This window comes from Stomoxys calcitrans, chromosome 3 (genome assembly GCF_963082655.1).
Source record: "Stomoxys calcitrans chromosome 3, idStoCalc2.1, whole genome shotgun sequence".
In the NCBI taxonomy this organism is placed as follows: Eukaryota; Metazoa; Arthropoda; class Insecta; order Diptera; family Muscidae; genus Stomoxys; species Stomoxys calcitrans.
Window position 1 is genome coordinate 14,118,627 of NC_081554.1, and position 14,999 is coordinate 14,133,625.

At 37.0% G+C, this 14,999-nt stretch overlaps 1 protein-coding gene across 1 annotated transcript in view; it reads left to right on the forward strand.

Annotated features, from left to right (window-relative positions):
• LOC106084033 (uncharacterized) overlaps positions 1 to 12,524 on the forward strand; it is a 36,370-nt gene extending 23,846 nt beyond the window's left edge. Inside the window, exons 3-7 of the mRNA XM_059365868.1 lie at positions 9,484 to 9,733; positions 9,801 to 10,006; positions 10,083 to 10,338; positions 10,398 to 11,047; positions 11,587 to 12,524. Coding sequence (XP_059221851.1) covers positions 9,484 to 9,733; positions 9,801 to 10,006; positions 10,083 to 10,338; positions 10,398 to 11,047; positions 11,587 to 11,828 — 1,604 coding nt within the window. The 3' untranslated portion in view covers positions 11,829 to 12,524. The remainder of the gene's footprint in view (positions 1 to 9,483; positions 9,734 to 9,800; positions 10,007 to 10,082; positions 10,339 to 10,397; positions 11,048 to 11,586) is intronic.
• The last annotated feature ends 2,475 nt before the right edge of the window (positions 12,525 to 14,999 follow it).

Sequence of the window (14,999 nt, forward strand, 5' to 3'; positions counted from 1 at the left end):
TTCAGCATTCATTTATGGTCTGAATCAGAATATAGCTCCAATAGCATAACAGTTCTTATTCAATGTTCTGCTTATCTCTATATGTTCGCTAATGATTTTTCATATAATTTAACCATTGCCATTTTCCCAACCCAATAGGCTTTGTCCACAAATCGAAAAAAAAACGATAAAAACACAAATGCAAATAAGCGCTTACTTTGAAATCAACCTACACTCACTTGCCCTAGTTCTTTTACTACCTTTTTGGGTCATTCCCTTCCATAACCATAGCCAAGCATGGGATAAGGAAAAATCACAGCCGCTGATAAAAGGCCAAAAGCCATTTGTAAGCAGAATGCATTCCCATTAACATTCACAAGTCAATTCAAGCCATCGAATGAATATTTCTTCTCGTGTCACGTCGTTGACACTGAGTAGGCATAAAGAGAGAAAGAGACTTAAATGTCGATTAAAGTGTTCTTTCCATTTCATTACACCACACACATTACAAGGCAGGTGATTTGATGGCTTGTCTGCATGCAGCAACCTTCCAACCATTCGTCTGTCCATACATCCATCCATTCGTCCGTCGGTTTGTCCGTCCTTTCAACTGATTCTTATAATGACTTTATTGAGACATATCATGGAAATAAAGACTATGGTGATGACGATGACTACCACGTTGCTGGTGACAATAGCCCAATGTTGATGGTTACCACAAAACATAATTTTTTATAGGTTTGGTGTTGCTATTTAAGCGGTACTTTAATGTTGCCACATTGCCATCAACACCACCATGGCCCCCGGAAGACATTCACATAAAATACGTGATGGTAAAATGTAGCCAATAAAAACTTCCTCCACATTGATTTGAAGAACCAAGGGTCATAGAGCTCCAGGGAGAAATTGTTCTAAATGTTTATGGACTTGATTGCGATTTTTATGAGGAGGATGAGGGAGGGAAAAATTAAATTTTTTGCAATAACTGCAAGAATATTTTCGTATACCCTACATTACCTAACCTCCTGTCATTTCGTTTTAAACCAATGAGGAAAGGGAATAGTCGGGCGGAGCCGACTTTTTATACCCTAAACCACCGAGTCCACCTAGTAGTTTCAATACATAGAACCTACATCTAATTTTAGTCAGACTTTAATTTTGAATAATGAAATATCGAATTTTGTTACTACGGGACCTAAATTGCAGTCTTAAAAGCGTATATCAGATAAAAGATATATATGGGAGCTATATATAAATCTGGAACGATTTTAATGAACCTTCACACACATATTGGGATATATGCTGTAAATATTGGACCAAAATTGTGGCTTCTACAGCCTTAAAATTCCATTGGGAGCATATGGGAGCTATACCTATATCTGATACGATTTAGTCTTCTACGGCATCTATTGTAGAAGTTTTAATTTTTGCCTGATTTGGCAAAAATTTGGTACGCAAAGTACACATGTGCTTATTTGTGTAAATTTTTCAGAATCTATGGTGATGGTTTCCTTAGATCTGGCCCAGCCGAATATAGCACATATTTACCTGCTGTTTCTTAGATTGGCTTCCTTCTTATCCTAAACTTTGGAAGCCAATTTCCAATGTTAACTGTATAAGGCACCCCATTTGAATGAAACGGTTACACCTGTCAAAGCCAGCGTTTGCTTAGTTTGTCCCAACAAATTGAGACATTCATCTAAGTGACTCGATGTTGCATTGTTGCGTTCATACGTTTGTCCGTTTCCTATCACATTGTAAAAATCTTTCTAACGAATGGTACTCCATAGTCTTAACAGTTGTTTTGTTTCTTTTTTTTTTGTTCACCGTTTCCTTGCCTCACACATTATGTGTTTGAGATTAGTTACAAACTTAGGAAAACATTTCTGACATAACACATTGAATCATTTGTTCATTTCAAACTTGATGATGTTAATAGGGTGGGTCAATGGGGGGAAGCAAGCACAAAAGAAAATACAGTGGGAAAGGAAACAAAAAAAAGTAAAAGAGTGCTAAGTTCGGCCAGGCAGAGTCTTATATACCCTCCACCATGGATAACATTTGTCAAGTTCTTTGCCCGGCTTCACTTACTGGGCGAACAAAGTATTGTATATTGGATAAAAATTACAATGCTATTGGAGCTATATTTGGATATGGACAGATTCGGGCCATACTTGGTTTAGATATTGATACTATACTATAATAGAAGTCATTGTGCAAAATGTCAGCCAATTCGTTCAAGAATTTCACCCTTTGGGGCTCAATAACTAAATTCGGGAGATCGGTTTATATGGTTGCTATGTCAGGTTATGGACCGATTCAGGCCATACTTGGCATAGTTGATAGAAGTCATAACAAAACGAACTAAATTACTAAATTTCTCATGAATATTCCATTAAGGAACAACGGATACATCTCTTATATCAATGAGCCTCCCTTTTTATGATGAGTCCGAACGGCGTGCCGCATAGCGACACAACTTGGTAGAGAAGTTTTAACATGACGGGTTAACTTACAAATGTAGCCAGCAATAGTAATGGGAGAACCACCGCTAATGTTCACGCCAGGATTTGAAACCAGGCTTTCGGCGTCATAGGCGGACATGCTAAAATTTGAGGCTACCGTAGCGCAGAGGTTAGCATGTCCGCCTATGACGCTGAATGCCTGGATTCGAATCCTGGCGAGACCATTAAAAAAAAATTTTCAGCGGTGGTTTTCCCCTCCTTATGCTAGCAACATTTGTGAGGTACTAAGCCATATAAAACTTTTCTCCAAAGAGGTGTCGCACTGCGACACGCCGTTCGGACTCGGCTATAAAAAGGAGACCCATTATCATTGAGCTTAAACTTGAATCGGACTGCACTCATTGATATGTGAGAAGTTTGCTCCTGTTCCTTAGTGGAATGTTCATTGGCAAAATTTGCAATTTGCTAACCACCGGGCCACGGTGGCCTCCATAACAAAGCACCTCATACAAAGTTTCAGCCAAATCGGATAAGAATTGCGCCCTCTCGAAGCTCAAGATGTCATGATCCGAGATCGGTTTATATACCAGCTGTATCAGAACATGGACCCATATGGCCCGTTTTCTAAGATGATGAAAATACCCATAAAACTAAAGAGTTTACATCCTAGGAATCCATTTTCCAATGGTTTAATGTTGGTGACCGACTCACACCTCTTTCAAAACGCTGATACACTTGTCTTCTTTTTTGACCTCCTCCTTTATTTTTTTCGGCAATTTTTATACCCACCCCCGTAGAATAGGGGATATATTCATTTAGTCATTCCGTTTGCAACACATCGAAATATCAATTCCCAATCCTACAAAGTATATATATTTTGGATTGTCGTAAAATTCTAAGACGATTTAACGATGTCCGTGTGTCTATCCGTCCGTCTGTTGTAATAACTCTTGAGCCTTCAAAAATTGAGATATTGAGCTGAAATTTGGCACAGATACGTTTTTTTGATGCACGCTGGTTAAGAACGGGCCAAATCGGACCATATTTCGATATAGCCGCTATATAGACCGATTTCCGATAAAGATTCTAGTGCCCATAAAAACTTTTGCTGAAATTTGAAACAGTAAGTAGTTTAAGACTTCCCGACATCTGACCCAAATATGGTTCAGATCGGACTATATTTAGATATAGCTACCATATAGACTGATATCCCGATAAAGGGTCTGAAGACCATAAAATTTATTTATTACCCGATTTCGCTGAAATTTGCAACAGTGAGTAGTTTAATCGGTCCATATTTGGATATAGCCGCCATATAGAGCGATCTCCCGATAAAGGGTCTGAAGACCATAAAAGCTTTATTTTTTATTCGATTTCGCTGTAATTTTGAATATTGCGCAGTTCTAAGCCTCTCAATATCTGACCCAAATATAGTACTGATTGTACTATATTTAGATATAGCTGCCATATAGACCGATCTCCCGATAAAGGGTCTGAAGCCCATAAAATCTTTATTTTTTAACCGATTTCGCTGAAATTTAAAACAGTGAGTAGTTTGACACCTCTTAACATAGGACCCAAATAAGGTTCAGATCGGATTATATTTAGATATAGCTGCCATATTGACCGATCTGCCGATAAAGGGTCTGAAGCTCAAAAAAGCTCTATTTATTACCCCATTTCGTTGAAAATTGAAACAGTAGGTAGTTTTAGGTCTCCCGACGTCCATCCCAAATATGGTTTGTATTGGACAATATTTAGATATAGCTTCCATATAGAGCGATCTGCCGATAAAGGGTCTAAAGGCCATAAAAGCTTTATTTTTTATCCAATTTTGCTGAAATTTGAAACATTGAGTAGTTTTAGGCCACCCGCCATCCGACCCAAATATGGTAAAGATCGGATTGTATTTTGATATAGCTGTCATATAGACCGATATGCCGGTAAAGGGTCTGAAGCTCATAAAAGCTTCATTTATTACCCGATTTTGTTGAAATTTGAAATACAAAATTCAACTGTGACTTATATTTTTTTAGACCTTTCAATGTCCGTGCCGAAATTGGGTGTTAAAGTTATCGAATTTTCACTAGATTGTGGCGAAAGGGGGTTCACATATACAACCGAGGTGGTGGGTATCCAAAATTCGTCCCGGTCAAACTAAATGCCTTTTTACCTATTTTCTTTTCCACAGTGCCATTTCAGATGACCCACTTGAATGTTCTTCTCACTTACTTGAACATGGGCATTGCAATCATTGGGGAATAAATGTTTATTAAATTATTTTGACGCACATAATCACAAGAATGTCGCATGGTGGAGTCATGTAATTGGACATGGACACACTGGCACACTCAATGATTGATGTACACGGCATGATTCATTCACTCACTTTCCATCGTGTCTTCTTTCTCTCTGTGGCATGGTGTCATCAATTCCAGTAATTCATGCCACCAACAAAACATTCCCCATTATATTTTTTTTAGCCTAGCGTTCATCCGTATGACCATATCCCAGATTGCCATAGATGTACTCAATGTGTAATTGTCTCCATGAATTTTTCATAGTATGTACAACTCCATCTCTGTGACATGCAATGTTGATGTGCGTCACTTACGCAAGGCGGTATTAGAGTGGGCATTTGATGGTTAGATGGTTGATTGGAAGATTGCCCTGTGGCTTGGCATGGCGCAGCAATAATCGCCTTAAATGAGATATTGGGTGTGGTAAGTCCCAGTCCCCCAGTATGTATGACCCATGTTATCTGTAAAGATATCTCAGCAAACATTCATTCCCCTACTAATGAGGGATGGAAAACTTGAGTGAGTGAGTGCGTGAAATAACTGACTGCCGGCAATGGTGTTACATCACGGCATTATCCGTTTTAGCGTTTGTTTTTGCTGTTTTTGAAAAACGCATTATAACGCGTTTTTCTATGTCTGCCTTCCTGGGTTGCCCATGACATTGATAGTGGAACCTGAACCATTTACCGTTTAATATCTTTTTGTTTTCTAGTACCTCTGATCATTCATTCATTGGGTGTAAATGAACAACATTTATTATACCACTGACCATAACAAAGACACAGAGAAACATATGAATACAGACAGACGTCCAGCCAATGGCTGGGAATCCGGTCAGAGGAAACAAGCCAAGATAAACAAGGCCTATGCAGAATGTGTTAGACAGACCAATGGCTATATATCAACACTGTCGACAAAGGAGAAGAAAAATCGTTGGATTGATTGAAAAGCATAAACTTATTGTTCTATTTTTTTTTGTTTTTTTCAATACCATTCTAAGCTAAGAGGAGGCAAAAATACAAGAGAAGAAGATAATAAGAGCAAGAAGCTCTTTTGAATAAGTTTTGCATTGCCTCCAAAAAACAGTTTTAATAAACAGCTACAAAATGTTATTAGCCCACATATTAGTCTAAATTAACACAGGCATTGATTTGCAACATTTTAAATACACTGTGAATTCAACTTTTTTCAAAACTGTCAAGAAAAACGAAGTAGAATATCAAATAGGAGGTGAAAATACAAGACGCGTTTAGCAGCATTGAAAAATTTTTAATTTTTTAAATTGCTAGAAGCCAATAGTCTGGCTTCCGGCAACTTGCTGGCACTGTAAAGGCCTTTGAATATGTAAGAGACTTTGTCATGCCATCTTGACCAACTTCCTGAAGAATGAAAGAGGCAGGTGAAAAAGCACAATCTCTATTTTCATTATCTAGAAAAGCTTAATGTGCTCTTTATCAAATCTCAGGCAAGTCCATTATTTTTTGAAAAGCCACAATTGTTTGGCAGCGACAGCGGCAGTTGCTCCTTGGGGTTACAACTGCAAATGATGACTGCTGTGGGCTGTTGCTGTTGCTGATGCCGCTGAATGTAGCACTAACTCATTTCGAATGATGGCTTTGGCCGACAAGCAGACAGAAGCCATTGCAGTCAGGCCACATCATACAAATGTTTGAAATATATGATCACTTCATATGGCCGAGCTAAGTGCCAGGTTAACTGGCAGCCAGCTAGGAGTGCTGCCGCTTACAAAACCCCCAACTGTCCCAGGCCAAGCTTTGTCAAGAGCATCAGTAGTCTTTTAATAGGATTCCTGGTGGAAATCATGACGTTTATATTTCGTTTCTCAAAACAGCCAAACAACAAAAATGAAGTGTTGGACCCCCTCTGGAGGAAACCGTAAAGTCTGTCCGCCTTCCAAGACCAGAAGGCCGCCACAGTTAGTGGCAGTAATCTTCTATTCGTATTAGAATCAGAACGTGTTGCACAGCACCATTGGAAAACGTGAAGGTCTTGACTCACTTTTTTTTACAACTCATATTCAGGCTCGGCGGATGCCAAGATCTCGGCAAACAAAATTCAAGCAACACTTTTCCGTTGTTGCAACGTAGTGGCCTTAACTGCTAGCTGCTGAGCTTCCATAAACAAAGTTGTGGATAAAGAGAAATTATGTCAATGGCATAGATTGCAGCATATTCGGCACACAAGATGCCACAAACCATTGAGCCAAATCAAAAAAGAGAAGACAAAAAAAACAAATGATTTCTGTTTAGAGAATATCAAAGATGATATGCTAAACCATGATTATTACGGGCATTGAATTGAAAGCAGAATTGATATCTAAACTTGCATTGAAACTTTTTTTTTATAAATATATAAATTTTTCCTTTAAATTTAACGCTTAAACTCTCCAGCAGTAGCAAACACATTTTCAACAGCTTCAGAAATAAAATGGCACAAAATAATATAAAATGAAAAAAAAAAATAAATTAAAACAAGAAAAAGCGTTCGGCGGGGCCGAATCTTATATACTCTCCACCATGGATCACGTTCGTGAAGTTTTTTGGCCAATATCTCTTTATAAGCAAACAATTGATTTGATGAATAAGATTTGCTATGCTATTTGAGTTATACCATACTTGGTTTGGCTGTTGGAGACCAAAGTGGCATTCATTGTGCAAAATTTCAGCTAAATCGGATAAGAATTGCGCCAAATAGTGGTTCAAGAAGTCGTGCAAAATTTCAGTCAAATCGGGTAATAATTGCGCCCTCTAGCGGCTCAAAATTCAAGATCTGTAATTGGTTTTATGGAAGCTATATCAAGTTATGAACCGATTTGAACCATTCTTCACACAAGTGTTGGACGTGAAAATTAAATACCTGGTGCAAAATTTCAGCTAAATCGGATGAGAATTGCGCTCTCTAGAGACCCAAGAATTCAAGATTCAGGATCGGTTTAAATGACAGCTATATCTTGTTATAGACCGATTTACACCATACCCAGCACAGATATTGGAAGTCATAAAAAACACGTCATGCTAAATTTCAGCTAAATCGGATATGAATTGCGCCCTCCAGAGGCTCAAGAAGTCAAGATCCGAGATCGGCTTGTATGCCAACTATATCAAACCATGGACCCATATAGCCAATTTATAATCCCAACTGACCTACACCACTAAGAAGTATCCGTGCAAAATTTCAAGAGCCTAGCTTAACTCCTTCGAAAGCTAGCATGGCTTCGACATACACACTGATGGACGGACATATCTAGATCGAATTAAAATATCATGACGACTAAGAATATAAATATATACTTTATGGGGTCATAGACGAATATTTCGAGGTGAAACAAAAATATAAAATGAAATGAAGTGGAATGAAGTGAAATGGAATGGAATGGAATAGAACGAAATAAAATGGAATGAAATGAAATGGAATAAAATGGAATGAAATGAAATGGGATGGAATGGAATGAAATGAAATGAAATGAAATGAAATGAAATGAAATGAAATGAAATGAAATGAAATGAAATGAAATGAAATGAAATGAAATGAAATGAAATGAAATGAAATGAAATGAAATGAAATGAAATGAAATGAAATGAAATGAAATGAAATGAAATGAAATGGAATGGAATGAAATAAAATGAAATCAAACAAATTGGAATTAAATGAAATGAATTGGAGTGAAATGAAATGGAATGGAATGAAATGAAATGGATAGGAATCGAATGGAATGGAATGGAATGGAATGGAATGAAATGAAATGGAATGGAATGGAATGAAATGAAATGAAATGAAATGAAATGAAATGAAATGAAATGAAATGAAATGAAATGAAATGAAATGAAATGAAATGAAATGAAATGAAATGAAATGAAATGAAATGAAATGAAATGAAATAAAATGAAATGGAATGGAATGGAATGAAATTAAATGAAATAAAATGAAATGGAATGGAATGGAATAGAATGAAATGAAATGGAATGGAATGGGATGAAATGAAATGGATTGAAATGGAATGAAATTAAATAGAATGAATTTAAATGGAATTAAATGGAAAGAAATGGAATGAAATTAAATGAAATGAAATGAAATGGAATGGAGTGAAATGGAATGAAATGGATTGAAATGAAATGGAATGAATTGGAATGAAATGGAATTTATTGGAATGAAGTGGAATAAAATGGAATGAAATAGAGTGAAATAAAATGACATGAAATTACATGAAATGAAATGGAATTAAATGGAATGAAATGAAATGGAATAAAATGGAATGAAATGGAATAAAATGGTATGAAATTGAATGAAATGAAATGGAATAGAATGAAATGCTATGAAATTGAATGAAATGAAATGGAATAGAATGAAATGCAATGGAGTGAAGTAAAATGAAATGAAGTGGAATGAAATGGTATGAAATGGAATTAAATGGAATGAAATGAAATCAAATCGAATGAAATCAAATGAAATGAAATGGTATGGAATGAATTGAAGTTAAATTAAATGATGGAATGAAATTCAAATTGGAATTATTTAAATATTCGATATATTTTCGTATATTTGTTGTTTCTTATTGAAAATTTGAGCTCGTGGTCTTTTCTCGAGTTTTTAATAAGAACCACCAAATAAATTAAATTAAAATTAATTTCCAAGTCCAACAACAACAGATCTTTCAAATATTATATTTATTTTATCATAATTGGTTAGTTCAAAAGTTTTTTCTCTTTCTTTCTTTTTAGAAATTCGCAGCGTATCCGGAGAACCCAATTACAAATCAGTCAATCTAACATGGGAAGTTGAATTTGTACCTTCGTCACAGGATATCATCACCAATAGCAGTCAAGAAATTGAACCTCCTGCAGCCTTTCAATTATTCTTTTGCGAATTGCAGTCATTCGGACCACACCGATGCAGATCGAAAATAGTGAATGGCACCATGTCGCCCTATGACAATAATGATGATAATGACCTAGAGGTTATTAATAAAATGTAAGTCACCTTGTACAAATGTTCAAAGTGTCTCTTAATTACTTAGGGGGGGTTTTTTGCTTTTTAGTCGACAAGTGCGCCAATTTGCTACTCAGGTGGAAAATTTACGCATGGCCACAAAGTACAGTTTTCATGTGCGCTCCTTGCCCAAAAATAAGCCCCTAAAGAAGGTAACTGGACGTTCTGAGGTCTTTGAAAACGAAGTGGAGGGAAACGATTTTCTAAGTAACAATTATCTGGGAGGACAGACTATAGTCATACCCACCAAAGGATGTAAGTATTGGCTTGAAGGCCTACAAGAGAAGCCATTGGAATAGCGGTTCATATGTATTTACCAAAATGGTTTTAGTTTCAGCCCAGGCCACCCGCTGTTTGCCCAATGCCTCTGAGATAGAGGTAGAAACTGGACCGAATTTTGGTGGCAAAATTGTAGTGGATGGAGGCAATTGCGGCATCAAAGGTGATCCCAGTGATGACAAGGATAAATATGTCATGCGTATTGATCACAAGGCCTGTGGCAGTATGGTAAAGCCAGAGACCAACACAGTGGAGACCTTTATAACTGTGCAAGAGAACCTGGGTATATTTACCCACAGCACTAGAAGGTATTTTTAACAAATTTAAAGACCTTTTCCTTACCGCTTTTATGTCTCTCCTCCCTTAGATTTGTTGTCGTCTGCAGCTATCAATCTGGCATGCAAACCGTACGAGCCAGTTTTTCTGTTCCTGGGCGTGGTGGTGCTGCTGCCGTTTCCCAACATGAATCAATAGAAGAGGAGGAGCGCATGGGTCGTGGTCTGAAGCCTTTCCGCTTTGTGGACAAAAGTGAATTGATTTTAAAGGAAAACGATAGCGAAGAAAATATATCGGCAACACAATCATCAGAAGAAGTTGAAGCTTTGGTACAAGAAATGGACAATCCCATAGTGAGCTCAAACCAAACAGCTGAACAACATGAACATGACAATGACCATGACCACAACACTGAGCATGAAGATGAGGACACTACAAATGCTGTGGCCATATTGGAAAATATCATACCAGGTGTTAATGAAGATCACATCAAAGCTGAAAGTTTATACACTTCACCTCATCTGAAGGCGAATAATGGTAGACAGCAAGACAGGCAATTAGATGAGGAGACGATTGAAGAAGACGGCGAGGATGAACCTGCAAAAGGTGATAATGAACAATTTTCTGCAAGATATGCTAAATTAATATTGGAGCGCAATGACCGTGACCATGATGGCTATGATGAGGCTGATGGTAATGAAGGTGAAGATGATAGGCTATACGATACGCCCACAGGAAGAGGTATGTATAGCAGGCTTATTTGATTTCATTTTTGAAGTGCAATGCAAAGAATTTGAAATAACTTTAATATTAAAAAAAAACAGAAATCAAGTCTCTAAACATAAAATAGGAAAAAATAGGTTCCATTTCTTTAAGGTTTAATAAAATAAAAAAATTTAATTTATAAGAAACGAAATAATCTAAAGAAAAAGGTCGTAAAGATTTTCCTTATACACTTCCCTTGTCATTAAAGTTTTTTCTAAGCTTCAACTTCTAAGGAAATTTCCTCGAAAAGCAAAGTTTTGATGAGAAAATCTGCAAAGCCAAATTTTCAAAGAAATTTATTATAAGGACAAAATTTAAATGAAATTTTTATTTATATTTTGTATTATTGATCTAATTTTTTTCTATTTTATTTTATTTTTTATTTTAATTTATTTTGTTTTATTTTATTTTTTTTTATTTTATTTTATTTCATTTTATTTTATTTAATTTCCTTTATTTATTTGTATTATCTTTTTTTTCAAAATATTTTTTGTATGTTTTTCTCTTTTTTAAAGCTTTTGGTACAATTCTGGAACTGGTGTCTGCCAACATGGGCAGCGTTTTGCTAACCATTTTGATATCTGTGATATTAATTGGAGTTTGCATATACATTCTCTATAGGGAAACGAGCAAACCACCACATATGCCACCAATAACGCCACCATCATCTACGATCTTACCGCGACATCAACATTTGAAAGAGAATCACACACTGCCGCGAACTTTAAGAAATAAGCAACAGGATCTTTTGGCCTAGGTCTGCCAGCAAAAAAAAAAAACAAAAAAAACCAAATCTAAAAAAAATACTCCTCCAATTGCAAAAGTTAACCAAAAGCCCAGAGAAATCCCTTTCGCCTTAAAAATAATCTACAACTTCTCGGCCTTTTGTCTTACCCCCTGTGACCCTTTAAGCTTATCCTGATCCCCGAGGTGAAGCTAGTAAAAAGGAAACTATGCTTTATTGTCTTGCTGGAATATGTGTGATTGTCTTTTTCTTAAAGTGGCATCGCTTGGCGCATTTGTTTGTCTTAAATCCAATTTAAAGTTGTCGTGCTACAAAAAAAAAGCAAACAGGAAGACCACTACGGAAGAAAAGGAAAACGACTATTTCTTATCAAGTCGACAGAGCATAGTTAGAAACGTGATGCTTTGTAACCATTTTCTAAATAGTACTTGTAACTTACTTTAAACTTACATACATACATACGTATAAACATACCATTTACATGGTACTTCTAGCATAGATTCAAAAAAGGTAACCAACAAAGATTTATATCCAAGGAAATTCCCTTGAAACATTACAAAAAAAAACAATTTCTTGCATTTTTAACAAAAAATCGTATAACACTTTCATTGATTTTCTATTAAGTCTATAATTAATTAATTAATAAGCACCTTTTTCGTAAAACTTAGCTTTAATTTTAAGACTTCTCCTAGATGTAGTTAAAATTTTTTATATGCAAACACACTCTTAGTAAATGTCTAAAAATAAGCCACACAAATTGAAAAATAAAAAAAAATCATTAAAAAATCATCATCACTATTGTTTATATGCTCGTGTTTACATCGCCAAGCGATTAACAATTGACTATAAAAAGACATTAACACATCGTGGCACAGTGGGTGCAATTATAATGGTTTGTATGAAATTAACACAAAGCAGAAGTCATACAAATTTTTAAGAAGATCGATTGAGATGTGCTCTGGTAAAAGCTCTAGAAGAGAATATCGGGCGATGACAATATGGAATTTATATGGAAGCTAATCTACAAATCTGAACCGATTTCTATGAAATTTTCTAGTAATATGAAGAGGAGTAAGAGAATCTGCCATGCCTAGTTTCATGAGAATCGGTTAGCAAATGATGACATTGCAATGTTTTTCCACATAGGACAAATATATGTATATGGGATCTATATCTAAATCCGATTTATCCTATTTTCAATTGGCCTTGTATCTAGACCACAAAAAATTTCTATGCCAAATTTGAAGAAGTAGCGATCGGGCAGACAGCCGAACATACAGAGAGACGGGCAGACAGACAGACAGACGGACAGAGAGACGGATAGACAGACGGGCAGACAAACGGACAGACAGACTAACAGATAGACGGCCAGACAGACGAACAAACGGGCGGACAGACTAACAGATCGACAGACAGACAGACCGACGGACTGAGAGACAGACGGACAAAGACACAGACAGGCGGGTTTGAGGTGGCCCGCTGGGTACTTGGACTCAAAATTTAATATGATATTCATTTTCTTATCTCCAATACCTTTCATTTGATACCCATATTGTGCCTATCAGTTCTCATCTGGTTTTGGGTGGCGTTTTTGGTGTAAGGGGGAGGGTCACCCACCATCCAATATCTTAAAATTATATAACCTATGTTTCCTTTTTTTGATTCTACGGAACAAACAAAAAAATCGAGTCTCATATAGTCATGATGGGTCATATGTACCCTACACTTCGATCTGATTTTGTATGCCAAATTTGTAATCTACTCCCGAATACCTTTCATTTAAGCCCCATATTGATATGGACGACCAATTGTTCTTTTTTTAGACAATTTGGGGTTAGGGCGACTTCCTGGGTACTTGGGCCCAATTTTCAATACCATATTCGTATTCTACTCTTCAATACCCTTCATTTGATATCCATATTGGCTGAGGGACAGGCGGAAATAGACAGACGGACAAACAGACAGACAGAAGTATAAGACACACGGAATGGCAGACAGACGGACGGACAGGTTGACTGACGGGCAGACATGCTAACGGAGGTGCCTTCCAATACACTTGGCCTCAAATTTGGTTGTAATGGTTTTACAATACTCCCAAATAACTTGGCTTGAGGTTTATTTTGATGGTTAATTTTGATGGCCCTCTATATTCAAATAACCATCATTTGAGTTTTTATTATTTTTTGAGGTTTGAAACATTCCTCCCAGTTACTTGATCCCAACTATTTTCATGCGTTTGATTTACTATAGGTAAAGCTAAAAAGGGGATGCGGATTATAATACGCCCCATGCTACTATCGCTTTAATAACGAAAAGAAACCCCCAAAAAAACTATATCAGGATTTCCGCGCTGGCTACAAATTCTCTAATTGTTTTCCATATTATGCCTCTAAGTTGGTTCTTGTCCAGTATGGTATACGCACTTAAGTGCTGATGTCTTTCGGAGCTAACAGACTCTGACTGAAAGCCTTCACATTCAGCAAGTTTATTGATGGCCAATAATAAACTGGCTCTTACAACCAAGTCGTCTGTCCTCTTGTTCACCTTTTCTCCGCTATGGCCAAAAACCAAATGATGCAAATCTTGCCATTCTCAGAGAAGGCGTTTATCTTCTTCTTAGACTCCAAGACCGTCCGTGACATTACCGCCCTGGTGTTTATAGCCTTAATGGAAAATTTACTGCTACCGCGAAGACGTCGAGTGTGATCATCTTTACCGACATTAAAATTGCCATAAGGGCAATAACAACCAGAACGGTAAGGTCACGAACAGTCTTGCAGTGTAAGAAGGAGATAAACGCCTATTCTGAGGATGGCAAAATCCGCATCTTTTGGGTGCCGGGCCATAACGGGGTAAGGGGGAAATGAAAGAGCAGACGATTTGGCGTTGAAGGACAGAGGACTGCCGTCAATAAACTTGGTTAACCCGAAGCGTTTCGGGTCGACGCAATCCGAGTTAAGCGAGTGGACGACGAATTCGCATGCAACTTTGTGGTACAGTGAAACGGTCGGTAGGACGGCGAAAATCCTATGGGGGGGATACAGATCGTGAGAAGACGAGGCTATTACTGAAAAGAAGCAAGAAGGAGGTCAGTATAGCTATTGTCATCATAAGCCATAGATTGTGTCGGGTATGCGGGGAAGATGATGAGACGTTGGAGCATTTCCTTTGTCATTGCCGGCT